Here is a 17102-nt window from a genome sequence, read left to right on the forward strand (position 1 = left end):
GTGTACACATGTATATGGTGCCTGGCATGAAATGGGATTAAAGAAATTATTTTCTTGCTCCATCCTTTCTTAGCCTGCCCAAGCTGTGCACCACTGGGTGACCATCTTCAAATGTTCTCGCTAACTGGCTCAGTATCTGTTTCTGCACAGATGCTGTTGGAGGAACACTATCTGGATCATCAACTAAATGAGGATAGAAATTTTATCTGTTTCATACCCTGTTGTAACCTAGAGCCTGGGAACAGTGCCTTGAACTAGCTGCTTGGTAAATATTTGCTTAGTGATGAATGAATGAATGAATGGGAGCAAGGTGAGTGTGTCCCCAAGTGCTGATCCCTCTGCCATAGCTCCTTTCCAGGTCTTTTGCTCTGATGCTTGGAGCATCTCGGGGATTTCCTAACTTTCATGAGATTCTAATATGCTGGATGTGGGTTGGGCCCAAGAGTCTGCTTTTCAAAAAGATGGCCCCCAAGCCTGACCCAAGACTGTGTTTGCAGGGGCTTTTCTCTGATGCTTTTTGCCCCTCAGTGTTTCCAAGTGGAGAAGGTGAAGCTGAGGGAGAGGTCACTACAGGGATCAGCGGATGGCTTGGGGGTGGCACCACTGCTGGGCTCCTGGGCTAGGGCAGATCCCAGACCTTGGCAGGGTGGCAGGTCTGCACTCACGAGAAGGCCGCCTTGCCCTCCTCCATGTCCTTGCCCTTGGCTCCAGGCCCAGCTTTTCCACACAGATTGACGGCGATGCACATAAGCAGGCCACACTTGTTCAGGAAGTAGCAGGTGATGTCGACGACCACCAGGAGCAGCACGAAGATGACAATGAGGATGCCCACGATGGCCCCGGTGCTCAGTCCTGAGGTGGGGCTGCCATTGGCTTAAGTGGGAGAAAGACGGCCGGTGGTTAACAGACTGAGGTGGAGCCCGCTGACTCTACAAGCAACAGCCCCTGGGAGTCGGGTAGGGCTTAGAGTTCAAAGCCATGGCATTCACGCCCAGAGTGACTCCTTCCTTGGGGCCCTTCTATACCCTGGTGTTGAGGCAACAGGCCGTCTCTGTCCCCCAGAGGGAGGGATGATAGCTCTATCTTATCAAGGGGACAGGAGCATGGAGCTCCTTCAAGTCAAGATGAGGGTGAGGCCTGAAGATGAATCTCCAATCCAGCCCTTGACTTCTGAGCCTCCCCTGTACCCATGCACGGCTGGCCTCCTGGTGAGTCCTGGGAGCAGACAGAGCCCAGCCAGGCAGTGTCTGAGGAGCCTGGATAAAGACATGGTGGAGGGCACTACTGTGTGTCCCCTCTGGACCAGGGCAAAAGGCTTTGCCCTGTCGGCAGAGAGTGACTGCTGGTTTCAGGATGGGCTGTGGCTCTGGGAATAGTGAGGGTCAGGGTTCCCTGGGCTCCATGGGGCTGGTGAAGGGGGTGGTTCAGGCCCAGTGGCATATGGATACACTCCCTCCCCCCTTTAGGAATAACTCCAAAGAGCCCGACACTGTAGTACACTGGGCTCATGGTTCACGCTCTTGTTCTGTATCCCAGGAGGACAAATGGAGCTCATGTGACTCTGGAGGCATGGAGGACTCCCCAGGTCTGTTTTTTTTTTTTTTTTAAGTGAAGGGTCTGGGAATACTCACCATCTGGGAGCCTGGCATGCTTGGATCAGACTTCAGGAAAATCAGCAGACTCACCCAGAGCTGCACACTCACACACCCAGGCACACTCACATGCAGGACAGACACCCACAGATGGACACATTCTCACATCCCAGCAGCACCTGGACCCTGGTTCCATTCCTGGCTGGACTCACTCTGAAAGACTCAGTCCCTCTGTCTAGCTCCCTGGTGTTCGTCTACGGTCCCCTGGGCCCATTGATGCTATCACAAAAGCCCCCATACTCTGTTCCTTGCATGGCTGTGACTGATGTTAGTTGCTTTGGATGGAACTATTGACCTCTTGGTGGTTCCGGTCAGTGTTTGGGAGACAACGGGGATGTGGGAAGCAAGAACTCACACAGAGCTCTGCCTATAAGTCAGTGTAGAAATAATGACCCTAAACTGAAATATGGGCACTCCTGATTCATTTTTATTAGATGCCAGGTTAGGCACAGTGGCTGCCAATCATGTACCATGCCAGTTAATGGGAGGATATGTAACCCACGGTAATCAGCACTGTAGATGGGCCCCAATCTTCCTCTCTCATGCAGCCTGTGTTCTGGGAGGAATTCTTCTGTCCTTACCTAGGCGCTGTAGTGCTTCCCCAACAGCAGTGCCACTCTGCTACCAGCCCAGCATGCCAGAGGACCACTCACAACCTCTTCTTCTAGGTATGATACATGGGACCTGAGCTGAAGGAGAAGCTCTAGCTTGCAAATGTTTTTGGCCCCTTGGGACATTGGCTTGCTTCCCAGGCTTTCCTCCTTGGCTGTCTGGCTGATCCCTTCCAATACTGCTCTGAGGATTTCATCCCATCTCCCAGGAAGGCCCAAGACTAGCAAGATTCTGGCTACCTATGTCTGGGCTTTGGCAGTAGGAAATTAGCTGCTGGCCCCAGCTGTCAGCTAGAGTGGGTCATTTTCTCAGCAGTCAGCTAATGCAGAGGCATTTCTGATTGGTTGATGAGAACAAAACCATCTCTCTACTTCCCCATCCATCTACACTCTACCCCCAAAGCAAAGAAAGATGCAGGCCTTCCTGTGCTTTAGCATCCCAAGCTGTTGGGGAAGTCACTATAGCCAGGAGTTTTCTCTCTATTCCATGACACTGGGCTTGAAGCCACTACAACATCCTGGAAGCAATACCTGGTAGGTAGCAAGTGCCCATTTCCTGAAGGAGGAGTTGTAAGTATATTTTTTTTGGTGTGGGAGGCTATGTCTGTATTTTTTTACTCAATGGCATTAATTCTATGTTCTGAGGCTTATAAATATTGTCTTCTGAGACTGCTTACATCTTACTGAAAAGCTGCTCTGTGTGCAGGACAGGGCAGCAGCTGGGCAGCTTCTGCTCAAGGTTCATCAGATCCAGCTGTTGGCTACACTGATTCTGAGCACATTTGAGAGAAGGTGTTGGGGGGAGGGTTCAGCAAAAAGACTCTGCACTATGGAATAAACAAAAAGGGCAGTAGTCTCTCCTTTCATTTGATATAAGATTCAAAGCCTTCTCCCAGCCTAAAAGACCCTAATTGTGGTGCTGGCCTCAGGCCTCAGGTCACCTTCTCAGAAAGGGCTCACCCGATTTTTTTACCTAGCGAGGCTCCTGTACTCAGGGCCTACCACATCACCCTGTCATAGTCTCCTTGCCTTTTTCTATTCATTTACATTTTCATTATCACTGGCTAACTCTTCTCAAAAAACCTAGCAGATGCCTTCTCTCTCTTCTGTTTCCCCAGCACCTGGGATGACCCTGACTCACAGAAAATGTTCCCTGCACAACATATTTGTCACATGAACTAGCGAGCATTTGACCCGGAGATGAGGACACTGTTTCCAAATAATAGAGCTTTGTCATGAGAAGGGAAAGATAGCCTTTCTCTGTATGGCACCAGTGATATTAATTATGGGGGTGGGGCCGGATTGCAGTTCCAGGTGAAATAGCTAGTCCAACACAGTGAGAGCTGCCTTGGTAGGGGAGCGCCCTGTGGCTGGAGGCTTTCAAGCAGAGGCGAGACAATCTCTTGGCAGGGATGAGGTTGTAATGGTGTGGATGAGGTTTCTGGATAGAGGATGTTTGCAAGTCCTCCTCAACCACAAGAGCCTGTCATTCCAGGTCAGACGTTCTACAGTGCCCAGCACATGGTACAGGTTCCCTCTTGCTACTCTCCATAATGTCCACTGAGGACATTTTCTGGAAGGCTAAAATGCTCAATAAAATCCCATCTTTGATCATCGACCCTTGTGATTTTATTTTTCCATGAAAAATCAACACCTTTTAACTCAATGATTCTCCACCTGCAGTGGAATTCCTGGGGTTCTTGTTAAAAACTGAGAAGCTGGGGCTCCTTAAGTCTTTGAAATCAGAATCACTGGGGATAGTCTCAGGTTTTCCTTCCCCTGAATCATACCGAATTAAAGCTGATCCTATGATCCATCATCAAGTAGGAGACGGGCTGCTTGCCCTGATGTTTTGACAAAACAGAGGTGGCCTGATGTACTGGATAGATTGAGAAAAAGCAGACTTGTCCCTAAAACCAAGGAGTCCCTCAGGCCACCACTGCTAAGAACTAAGACTTCTAGAGCAAGTGAGGTGCTCCTCAGGTTGAAGAGAGAGTGCTGGCCTCATTTACAAGAAGGGATAGGCCACAGGACGGATGAAAGGATATTCGAGGCAAGACAGAACTCATTCCCTCTTGGTGGATGTCACAGGATTTTTTCAGTTCAGGAAAGCTAGAGGGACAAGTGTCATCTCCTGCATCTCATATGTAACATTTCATGAAAGGAAAAGTAAAAAACCTTTGGGTGTCTATCTTTGCCACCATTGTCCCTGACCTCCTTGACTAACTCGCCTGTGAACCTGCATGCTAAGACAGCTTCTTGGAAGCAGCCTCCTCACAGCCTGGGCAGTGAGACTGCAAGGCTGGGGCTGTCTGTCTTCTGTGGTTCCTGGTTTGGAAGAGGGTGGTACTTAAGTGGGAACTCACTTGCCCCAAGACAGAGGCCCATAGATACTTACCGTTCTTTCTTTCTTTTTTTAATATTTTGTTTTAGTTGCACACAATACCTCTATTTTATTTTTATGTGGTGCTGAGGATCGAACCCAGTGCCCTGCACGTGCTAGGCGAGTGCTCTACCACTGAGCCACAACCCCAGCCTGGACACTTACTTTCTTGTGCCTTAAATTGGGAACATGGGTCTCATGCCTTACAGCTGCCCAGGTGAGCCAGAATCATTGTGCCATGAGATATGGGTGTAGAAGTTCCCTCTTTGTCCCTTAACCTTCCACATGACTGTCAGATTCTCAGAACAATTGAGCTAGAGTCTGATTCACTCATAAAACCCCACATGTCTGTTTGCTCCTTCCTGGAACTTGTTACACAGATGGCTGGTCTCAGGGGCCTTTGAGAGGTATCGAAGGATGATAACAAACAGAACATAGTTGGCCAAAGAGGACCTTCTTTCATTTCTATCTCAAGATCCCCTTGTGGCCTCTGTTAGGAGCAAAGGTTGCTGTGTAATTGGAAGACCTTGTTATAGAACTATGCATCTAATGACTCAGAATGTGCCTCTGTCCTCACAGCAACCACCTTCCAAGTTCTGCAAAGGCACTTTCCCCTCCTCTGCCTGCTGAGGATTCTAAGGCAGAAATGGATTTCTTAGGATAGCTGAGAAAAACAGTGTTCCACATGAGGGAGGAACACTGGCTACAGCTCCATGAGATCAGGCTATGAATGTGAGGTTCAATTTAAATGTCTCTCTAGGTAATCAGTTATCATGGGAGATGGAGGGAAAGGGCTTTTGACACTTTGTTGGACACACAACATTAAATAAAATTGAAACACGCTGGAGAATTCACATGAACTGTTATATCCTTTAATAATGCAAAGTTGTAAACTTCATAAAGGCCTCGCTGATTATCTACACAACAATGTTAGCATTCTTATTAGTAAAAAAATGTGATCCAAACCTGCTGTATAAATATTCCAAAAATGAGCAGAGAAACCCCATGTCATGTGGCATGTGGACAGCACTAACGCAGGGCACAAAGGTAGGGTGGCTGGGCAAAGCAGGAGTGTGCAAGTGTGCGTTCCTGTGGGGCTCTCTGAGGGCTGTTTTCTTAAGGATCCCTGGCAGGGCTGGGGGTGGCAGCCTTCCCTGGGAACTCAAGTGTTAGGGTGGGTGGAGGGATGCACACTATCTCTGTCTTTTGAAGGCAAACTTATAAACCACAGCTCTGTTTGCAAGACCCCAAAGTTTTTCTATCTGAGGGTTGTCCAGCCCTGGGATGAGCTGAGGGATGTGCTAAGGGCACAGGAACAGTCAGGCCTCTCGATACTTAGAGTTATATCAGATGTTATATCAGATGCTGTCCCTTTCCTCTGGGTGGCCTGGGACCAGACTGAGTCTGACTCCAGAGCTGGCCCCCATAGGGTAAATATGTGTGACTTCTACCCAGGGTGATCAGAAGAACAGGAGAATTATGGAGGGGATCTCTTCTCCCTCCCCACAGCTCTCCCTAACTGACCTGTGATTCTCATGTCAGCCCTAGGGTACCATGTTCCTCTCCCCAGTGCTTTGCCCTGTGCCCAAGAACCATCCTGCTTCACTGCCTGGTGGGAAGAGGGGTCTGGGCTCCAGGAGAGATGTTTGTGGCTGGGCAAGGGTGCTGCCTGCCTGAGTTAAGCCATGGGGAGCTTTGACACTGAATACTGGGGACATTGGTGGGTGCCAACACAGGTAGCTTTGCCCACAGACCATAGCTCAGGGTCATTTGAATTCCCAAAGGGAAAGGCTAGTCTTTGAACATTAAAACACAACTGGAAAAAAAAAATAAAAGAACCAAAAAGAACAGAAATCAAACTTCTGTGGAGATGTTCAGAGATGAGATAGGTAGAATGATGGGTGACCACAAGTGGGGAGGGAGTCTTTATTTGGTAGAAAGTCCACCCCCGAGCATACAAGCTCACACTACTGGGTGGGATTCAGCCCTGCATCTCCAAATGTCCAACCTCAGAAAAAACACCCACCTCTTCTCCCGGGTGAACTCCCCAACAGCTGACAGGAGCACCTGGCTTTTCATGAGGGTTTTCAAAGTGTCACTGAATCAATTGACCAATAGGGAAGCTAGGGCATTCTGGTAGAGCTGACAGGCTGAGCCATCCCTGATTTAGTGACACTTTAGTGGGGCTGAGTGGTCTGGGAGTGGCCTGTTCCACCCCTTTTGCACTTCTGAGTATAACAGTGAAGGCGGGAGTTGGGACTGGTTCACAGTGGAAGCTTCCAACCTGCCTGGTGTACAGGTGATTATGGTAACAATGTGGGTCACAGCTAGACCACAACCCCAAGACACAGAGGTCTGTGCTGATCTGCGATATGCTGCTAAGCAACAGGAGAATTACCCCTGCTGGGAGACAAGCACCTTTCAAAGCCAGCCAGCATGTGTTGGGCACATTGTGTCTTGGCCCTGTTCACAGAAACTGCAGAAGATACTGGTTATAATACCAGGACCAAAGTACCTCCCAGAACATTCATCAGCCCCAGAAAATATCCTAATCGATTCAGCTTTTTCCACTTCATAGGCAACAGGGGGGTTAATTTGCCCATCATGTCAGCAGAGTGCTCAGGTGAATCATCAAATCTGGCTCTTTAAACTGGGGCACTTAAATACTTTAATGCAAGCCAAGCCAGCTATTAATTGAAGGGCGCAGGAGGGGCGCAGAGTTAGAATGAGAGGGGGCATGTGGCGATTTCGACAATCTGAGGAGAGCTGTAGAACCCCAATTCTTCCTCTGCTACATTTTAGGTATGAACAAAAAATTGCAATAGGTAGCAGAGACGCAGGAACTTTGCAGGGGGAACCTAGCCCGATGCTTCTTTCAAAAAATAGTATTTAAAGAAAGAGCTCTCAGATTCTTTTTACTGCCATTAAAAAGGGGGGCAAACTCCTTATGAAGTGGCACAAGTATTTGTGAATGGCCAAAATCAGGAGGTAAAGCTTTTTCCAATTGCAAAGCCTTCCTCTTCCATACACACTGCTTGCTCAGCTCAGTGGCCGTGGTGGGGCCAAGGTAGTCCTGACAGGTTCTTCCAAAGGGGCACTCAATCGCTTTCATAGGAACTGGGCTTTTAAGCAAATTTAATTTTTGTGTTCAAGTTCCTAACAGAGCAAAAGAAGAGTCACTGCAGAGAAAAGCAATGAGACAAAGGTGTAGGATGCAGAATTGCCTCCCAAGGTAGCTGCAGTATTAAGCAATGGGTCCCCAGAGAGAATGTGGTTGTTTAAAAATAAATGTGGCAGTGGGGATGTCCCAGTGACGTCCAAGGTGACAAGTGTAACGACAGACACAGGAAGGGGAGGGAGGGGGAGAGAAGGAAAGAGAAGGAAGAGACAGAAACAGAGAAAAAAAAATAGATAAAAAGAAAAACAATTAGGTCAAATATAGAAAACACAAGAATTCAAGGTTAATTCAACTTAGTAAATTAAACTGACAAAGGTTAGGGAAGAGTTCAGTGCGGTATCAATACCACAGGCCAGGTCAGAAGCTCAGCAAGGCCAGAAGCAGCACAGCGGGGTTAATTGGGGGAGGTCAGGGGCCAGCGAGCAAATGAAATTAAAGTGAGAGAACAGGAGCCTCCACAGTGAAATCCCAGGGTCTGATTAGGGCAGTGTTACCTCTTACTAAGGTGAAGCCTCAGTTGCAGCCAGCAAGTGTATGGTCTTCTAGTCGCTAGTGATTTTGCCTGAAGCGGCAGAGATGCATTGGATGTCTGCGCTAGATCAGCAACCTGTGCATGAGGTGGGGGCTGCCTTGGTAGCGCTGAAGCAGACCTGTCTTCCTACTGCACAAACACCGCCATTGTGCTGTTGTTAGAGTCCTGTGCACCTCACCTCCACCACCCTGCTGACCACAGCATTCAACCACAAATGTGTCTTGTGATGCAAAGAGGTTTTATTCTTGGACAATAATACAATGTCCAGGAACTTCCAACCAAGCAGAGCCACCTCCTTCTAAGTCCTGCACAGTAGACCTGCACAGCCATCATGGATAAGGTGAGCAACCCTCTCCGGCTTAGTGGGCACTTGGATGATTCACAAGAATTCTGGAGGACAAGGTCTCCTTAATATTTTTGTGTCTGACTCCCAAATTCCAGAAGTTGATGTTGCTGGTAGTATCCAGCATGGGAACACAGCCTGCCTAAGTGACTGCTTATGGGAGCTCACCCCAGGGAACAACTGCCTTAAGGAATCTGTCTTGCTGCAAAGGATTTACTCAAGCCTCACATTCTCCCACCTTCTAAGTGATTGCAAAGACAGAACAGATCTGGACCTCACATCCTGCTGACCAAATAACACAGGGAAGAAGGGGTGAGGAAAAGCAAGTCCACCCAGATTTGGACATCCTAATAAGCAGCAATGAGAACATTCCTCACCAAGTGCCTTGACTTCTTCACCTGTAGGGACATGCCCACCCCAGCCCAAGACAGGGAGCCTTCCCGTCCATGCTTCGATCTACAGCTTAAAACTCACCTGCCAACTTGCTGGAGGCCCCACGTGTCTCCCAGACATACCCATTCACACACAAGCAACCATCCAGAATCACTCACCGACCTCTTGTTTTGTTGCTGCCTGACTACATCACTTTTGCATACCCAGCCCTGCACTTCAAGCAGCCCACACCCCTTGTGGCCTGTCTCCCCCTGGAAGGAGCAATCACGACAACTGAGCCAAGGAACTGGCAATCTCTACAGATGGGACAGGCATAATGGGGGCTGCCCAAAACTGTCTTCCTACCACACCTGAACATGGCAGAGTATGTGGGGTCCCCTCCAACAGCCTGCAGCTGTAAGATCTATGTCTCCTCTCCTGTCTATGGTTGGCATTTGTCTGGCCTGGAAAAGCAAAGTGATAGCTGAAGAACTTTTTCTTTGAGGGATTTGGCCAATGAGAGGACTGGTCATCAGTGGCAAGGTAGCTAGTCCAGAAAGCAGAACTCTCACTTTATTCCCACACTTGAGTCCATCCTGGATCCCTAGAGACAGATCTGCATCTCCTAGGAGCTCTGCCACCTATACAATCTCTAGCAGACTGCCTGCCTTTCATGGATGGTGCTTTCCAGCATCTGTCTTCTCCATTTGTTCCATTTTAAGATGTTCAATTTAATTTCCATTTCAGGGGAGAGGCCCTTGGCAGATAGGATTTGTCACTAACTGGGCACCATCTCTTCCTTCTCTTGGGGTCACCACAGAGAAGAGATTTGGACCATGGTCATGCAGAGAAAGCCAGCATCATATAGAAAGTGCATAAAACAGTTATGTGTTCTATCATGGAATGGTAAATGGCAGATAAGGTCTCATAAAGGATCCTTACTCAACCAGCATCCAAGGCAAGGCAGGAGCTGGGGATTTCCCATCTGAGGGGTTCATGGACTGGTTAACATCGGTCCTTCAAGGCCGAATGAGACAGGACCTTTTCCCCAGGATGCTTGGCCAAGCCTTCCTGGGGGTCCAGTACATCTCAACCCACTGTGCAGATAGGTACAAGGCAAAACTAAGCTTGGCTGGGCAACCAGTCGTGAGGATGGCTGTAAGCAAGCAAGTTGTCAGGGTTGTTCAGGCGCATTAGGAGGAGCAGCACTTGTGCATTAATTCAAAGCGGAAAACTACTAGAAAGCGGAGGCGGTCATACCTGGGATGGCTGTGGGCTGGGCCGAGGTCTTGAACACAAAATGAGCTGCCTTGGACTTCCCTTGCTGGTTCTCAGCCACCACATACACCTCGTACTCAGCATTCCAGTCCAGGGACTTGAGCATGACGTGGTCACTGCCAGACGGGAGCCTGATCTCTGGTTTCCATTCGGAGGAGATCTTCTGGGAGAAATCGGCAGGAAAGATACCAGACACCAGAAAGTTTTAATAAAAATGCTCGTGAGACCTGCTAAAAGGCAAAACTTAGGGAGTCTAAAACTACAGGTGTCAAATTGCAAAAACAGGAAGCAATAAAAGAACAAGGTCCCTGTTCTTTATGAGCCTGAAAAATGCACAGATGGGGAGGTCAACCTTGAAGGTTTGCAAATGCCAGTGTGCACAGGGCCAACACCCTCACTGTCTCAACACCTTCAGGGCATGCAGGGGCTCAAGCACATTCCCCTTTGGTCCAGTCTACATTCTGGAATGCTGGGCACACAGACATGAGGGCTTTTTAGAAGTGTAGTTAAATGAATACGCTTCTTGTCCTATTTCAGAATTCTGCTCACACTCAGGTGTGTGATTCACCTTTCTGACCTGTGAGCACGGCATAGACTCCAGTTTTACTATCAACACTCATTTATTGAGCACACACTTTGACCTAAAGGCTGTCTACACATTTTCTCATTGTGTCTCTACAATAAATCTACAGGAGGTTTTGTCAGGCTCTTACCAAACCTGATGATGGGGATGTGAGAGGGAGGGTAGGTAAATTCCCAAAGTCACTCTGTAGTCAAGGTTGGAGCTAAATCCCTCTGGGCCCAAAGCTGTGTAGGGTGCTTTCATAATAGGGAGCTGGGCATACATCTATTGAAATGAATTATTACTATTATTTATTCTACATAATGTGACTTGGTCTCCAGCACTGTAGCTGAAGGGATGAGGTTCTGCTGTCAGGCCTGACCCAGAGATCCTCAGAGGGGCCATGAGGAACACCCCACAAGGGGGACCCCACACAGCATTGCCTAGGGCAAAATGACAAGCTTGAAGGCTAGGATTCTGGGTGTGTCTTTTTTCCTCAGCCAGCATTTTCTGGTTATTGCCTTCACCTTTGCCAATGAATTTGCACTGGATGGGAGTTTACAAAGCCATTGTTAAGCAATTCCTCCTTAACAAAACAGTTGTGGGAAAAGATGCAGGAGCCTCTGAGAAATCTCCATGTGGTTCTGATCACAACCTCTGGCCCTTTCTCGAGGCCTGTGCCCTGAGATGCATGCTGGACACACAGGAAGGTCTGACAAATGCTTACTGAACGACAGGCTGCTCTTCTGAGAGCAGAACATGGCAACAATGGAAGGTGGTCCACAGCCCCACAGGCCCAGGGCTGATGGGAGTCATCTTACAGCAAAAGAGGTCTTACCATTTGGATCAGTCAAAAAGACACCTTTAAGAATGTGATAGTGCCCATGCCAGGGCCTGAGACTATTATGGGGAAATGCTAGAAAAAGTTCTGATTTCCTAGCGCCTAAGCAGGATGCCTGGGCTGTGCTGTAAGTTAGCTTTGTGTCTGCCACTACGGGGTCCTGTTTTCATTTGAAACAAAAAAATTGAGCCGTCTGTCTGTACTCCTCTTTCTCTGTCTTCCTCAGCAAACATCATTACAGAAGAGACAACCCGACTACAAAGCAAATATTCAATAAAGCAAACATTATGTTATATAATACATATTAATAATACATGATAATATTTAGCAAACAGTAAGTTTTGAAGTGAAAGGGAGAGGGTGGTTAACATTACTGAAATCTAAAATAGCTCGGGAGTTTTACTCCGGTTGGTTGTCTTTCTAACACAGTTAAGATGGCTGGCCCTGGAGGTGGCCTCTTGTGGGAGAAACTTCTAGCTGGAGCCTGCCTCTTAGCAGAAACTGCAGTTACATTTATAGAGGCTTCCAAGTGCCACACATACTTCAGGTTCTTTGTAGACAATATTGTGAATCTTTACAACTTGGTAAGTCATTCTATCCCCATTTTGCAGGTGAACTAATGGAGGTTTTGGAAGATTGGGTGACCTAGTCAGGTCTTATGCTGGTATGTGGTAAAGCTGAAACTGGATGCCTTGCCTGTCTGGCTCTAAAACCCATGCTCTGTCTACTGGGCCACATTAGCTTAACAATGGCCAGAGGCAGTCCATCCTACCAGTCCATCTGCTTCCAGTGGAGTGTGCAAAGACCTGCCTAATCCTGGCATCCTTCTCTGCCCTGAGGAAGCCATAGAGACCTCTCATTCTGTGGTCCCTCTGGGCTGGGCCTTAAAAGGTCAACTGAGTTTTTCCCTACTATGCCAGATCACCCCGGCATGACTTAGAAATTAAGTGGGAAGCAGTGCTGCATTGACAGCCTGCCCACTGGCTGACAGGAGTGCCTGGAAGGCTCTGTGCTGGACCAACTCTCTAGAAGCCTAACTAGCTAATGACCCAAATGTCACTTCCACCTCAGGGGCTGATCACAAGACAGAGAGAGGAAGCCAACTTCCTGGAAAAAGCCTTACTTGGGCAACTTGGAAGAAAGGAAACTGCTCTCTGGCTTATTATTTTCTATTGCTAAGAAACACTAGCAACAGGCTGTTCCCAATGCCCAGAGACTGTCTTAACATCTTTTAGCAACTCTTGTGGTTGATGATGAACAAGCATCGTTGGATTTGGAGAGGTTGGGGGTGAAAGCTGGAATGCTGGACATCTTAGATGAGTGATGAGCAAGACAGAAGAAGAGGCTTAGAGCCAAAGAGCAGGGGAAGGGAACGGCGCAGCCTTAGGATCTTAAGGCAGCTTCAGGCAGGGCTAAGAGCCCAGGCTTATCAGTTACTTGAGCCTGAATTCAAATTCCAGCTCACCCAGCTGGGTAAGACCTCCAGCTTCTGATGCAGCTCTGGTTACTTCACCTGTACAGTGAGGAAAATTTCAAGTCCCACTTCACAGGGTTTTTGTGCAGAGAACACGCCTTTATATAACTTCATAGAAAAATTTAAGAACCAGGAAAACCAATCATGGTGTGGGTCTGTCAACACCACAATCATTTTAAGTGTTTTCAAATGGCCCAATGGTCTAACAGTTCCAGATGGTCTTAGGATTTAAAACCCTGTGAGTTTTAAATCCTCAATTGCCCATGAATCAGCCATAAGACACAGTACAAGAACTGTCTCACTCTAGCCTACCTGGGCTTCACATGATTGTCCCTTCAAAGGACACGGCAGGTGTCAGTGATGCAGGGATGGGGTAGAGTCTGGGGTAGAAGGCTACTCACCGCTCGGTACTTGACCAGATAGTGTCTGATGGGGGAGCCGCCGTCGTCCTGCTTGATCAAGTTCACCTTAATTGAGTTCCCGTCCTCTCCCATCTGCCCTTCGAGTTTAGGTGCACTGGGCTCCCCTGAAACAGCCAGTGAATTCACATGAAATTTTGGTCCACAGAATGATAATCAGATCCATCAGAATGGGATATAGGGATGGGAGGGGAAGGCTGGGCACTTTTCTTGCTTTTTCACAAATTGAATGATTAAAACACAATAATACAAAACCTCCAAGTTCCACTTAGTTGCATCACTCAGTTGTAGCTCAAAGGGAGTGTGTCTTTTGTAAATGTTCTGGGTAACACTCTCCCTACCAGCCCCCTGTTTTACTAACAGGGTTTTCCTGTCTCTCTCACTGCTACTTTCATTTCCTTTCAGCTGCTCTCACACTGCAGATATAATTTTTATGAGCCTGGCACATCTTGACGGACAGCCTGAAATATGGGAAAATGTAAGTGTTTGAGCAGAAAAGTTACACCCATAGAATTATTTTTCAGAACAGTCCAGTTTTTCCCTTGGGTACATCACTCACCCCAAAGGACCAAGGGTTTGATCCAATGGGACTGAATGCTGTTACATTCTTGTGACTAGGTTTTCATGAATTAAATTTTTATTGTTTAGAATCATTTAGAAAAATAAGTTTCCAGTTATGATTAAATAAAGCACAAACTGCCACAGGCAAGTTTCCTGTAACTATACGGCATTTATGGCTCAACTGAGTGAGTGATAATCCTCAGCACTTCAATGTATCAAAGCAACAGTCATTAAAGTACTTTCTCTTTGTGAGAGGGGAGAGAAAGAAATTGGTTTTAGCGCTGCTCAACAGAAAAGGAAAAAAGTCAAATGTTTTTCTTTATGTGTAGTATATGCTTGCTCAGACTGAGACGCTGTGAATCCGAGTTTGAGAAGAAAGATGAACTTGAATGTGAAAAACTACCAGGGCTAGGATGGCTCTTCCCTAAGATGCAGATTTACTTTGAGAGAAACTATTTTGTTAGTATATGCTAAAAGCAACAGGTGAGAGATTATCTGATATCAAGAGTAACAATTAAGATTCAACACACTTGGGAATTCTGCACTTACTGGGAGGAGCCACCTCCATTATTATCTCTTGAGCTCAGAGAGGAGGCTTGGGGGAAGCTATGCAATAGTTACCTTATGGATGAGTCCCTCTGTCTGGCCAGGAAAACAATCACAAACATGATAGAAGAGCCAGGAAAAGGCTGTCACTAGGCTGTGGACCTCATCACCCTGTTGTGCACCACTGGCCCTGTGGGAGCAGGCTGCTGGCAGAGGCAGTGTTTAGCTTGGCCTCTTTGCCCAGATACTTTGTGAGCCTCCTCCCTTTGATACAAGGAGGAGCTGTAGAGAGCTAACACAGAGCCTCGCTATTTAGCACATCAGGCCAGCAGCGCGCATATCACCTGGAACTTGTTAGAAATGCAGACTCTCATTTGGTGTCCTGGGTGCACGGTTAGGTTTGAGCAACGGTAGTGACAGGGACAAATAACACCTGCAGCAGGAAGGATATATGGTCTTGATGTCTAGGGATATTTAGTAAAAGTTGTGCTTATTATTTGTTTTCTACAAGAAGTAATTAAAGAAAAACGAAGACAGGATTACCAAAATAAATGGGCTTCGAGCAAAAATTATCCTGATTTTGAGCCACTATCTAGCCACTCAAACTACTCAGTGGAAAATATGTAGACATTTAGTTCAGGTACATCAAGGTATGTAGACTTTTCTAAATCTTAGATGCTAATTTAGGTATGTCTACATCATTGTAAGTGTCCAGTGTCAAAAGAAGCTCAAAGTAGAGTCTGTTTTGGAGTAGGCAGGAGCTCTGTGTAGATTCTGAAATGTTGAACCAATGAAAGGAGGAGACACCGTAGAACTTGGTAGATTCCTTTCTCTGACTTAATTAGGGTAACCAACTTATCACAGTTAGATTGGAACATTCCAGGTTTTACCACTGCAAGTTTGACATCCCAGGAAACCCCTCAGGCCCAGGCAAGCTAGGATGAACGGTGACCCTGACTGATGGGAAATGTACCTTAATTGCAACATGCTGTATGTTGGATGGTCTATCTGCCTTTAGGAAGGAGGTGATTTCTTTCAGGCAGTGTCAGTGACCCTTCTAACTCATCAACTAGGCAAGGACCACATACTCCCCCAACTTGGGACCACTCAAAAATCAGTTTCTGGGGGCTGCTTTGCCTGATGCTTCTCACTCTTTCCTCATGGAATGGAGTAGTATGGGTTTTCAAGGCTGAGTCAATACCGTGAGATGCCTTCTCTGAACTCTGCTTCCCGGGAGCCGTGATGTCATAGCCAGGTTACCACCTCTTTGCATGTCTGCAGCATGTGGCCACTGGATGGAATACTAGGGTTCCTTCCAGCTCTGCCACGTGGTGACACTGTGACAGGGTCACAGCACTAGAGTGATCTCCCAACTACGCCTCTGCTATTACTTACAACTCCATGAAAGAATGAACCTATGATATATGCCTTCAGCCAATTTTAGGGAGATATACCCTAGGATTGACAATTCTATATCTCTAAGGCACAAAGTTGTCAACTTTTGCTGTACAATTTTTGAAAACTTTTCTCAAAAATATTCTATCTTTGAAAAGAGAATCCGAAGCCTCTTTAAAAATACATGAACAACAAAAAAAAATCTCTCCAAGGAATGCTTGCAGAATCCAATGGCCCACAAGAAGAAACTCTCTCATGTCTGCATTTGTTTCAGAAAAAAAATATTATTGGAATCACAAGAAAAGCCCCTAAAAACTGTGCCACAGTTAAAGTTCTAACATTTACTATAGTTAGAACACTATAATTTGCTACCATTTTATCTGAGTGACTACCATGTTAGTCAGATGTGTATTGTTTTCTCATAGAATTTTAAGAATTTTCTATCGTATAATTTTTAGGTGTATTATTTAGAGTGATTTTTCCCACACAATTTATTCACCAAATGTTTTACTGTGTGTCTACTAGATACCAGGTAGACTGTCGGGCAATGAAGTCTTAAAGCTAAGATATGCTTTTGCTAGCTAAATGAAAGAACTTAGTTATGATCTTTTAAAAAAATCATGAGACTCTTGGACTTAAACATAACCCTTCCTCTGACAGTATTCCTACAGGAAGATCATTTTCAACTAACATCATCGAGATTTTGACAGACTTTGTGGCTCTATAACTTGTTGTAAGTACAGTAAAATTTGGATAAAGCAATTGTTTACTCAGTTGTCTAATTCATCTTCAAATGTTTACCACCATCCTCGTTTCTTAAAGGTTAGAAATGGGGTTAAAGAGCCTTTCCTAAGCTGTCTGCACAAAGCCGGGCTTGACAGGGAAGGAGTCACTGCAGAAGCAGTGAGAACCCAGCATTCAGGAGACTCATTGCTTAATTGAATACATTAGCAGA

The 17102-nt window shown here is 46.7% G+C and overlaps 1 protein-coding gene across 1 annotated transcript in view; it reads right to left on the reverse strand.

Moving 5' to 3' along the window:
• The window catches only part of Ncam1 (neural cell adhesion molecule 1), a 293418-nt gene that overhangs the window by 3902 nt on the left and 272414 nt on the right, over positions 1 to 17102 (reverse strand). The window contains exons 15-17 of the mRNA XM_076843767.2: positions 13628 to 13752; positions 10332 to 10509; positions 666 to 873 (exon numbers count right to left, since the gene is read on the reverse strand). Coding sequence (XP_076699882.1) covers positions 666 to 873; positions 10332 to 10509; positions 13628 to 13752 — 511 coding nt within the window. The remainder of the gene's footprint in view (positions 1 to 665; positions 874 to 10331; positions 10510 to 13627; positions 13753 to 17102) is intronic.

Source organism: Callospermophilus lateralis, chromosome 2, assembly GCF_048772815.1.
Source record: "Callospermophilus lateralis isolate mCalLat2 chromosome 2, mCalLat2.hap1, whole genome shotgun sequence".
Taxonomy (NCBI): domain Eukaryota; kingdom Metazoa; phylum Chordata; class Mammalia; order Rodentia; family Sciuridae; genus Callospermophilus; species Callospermophilus lateralis.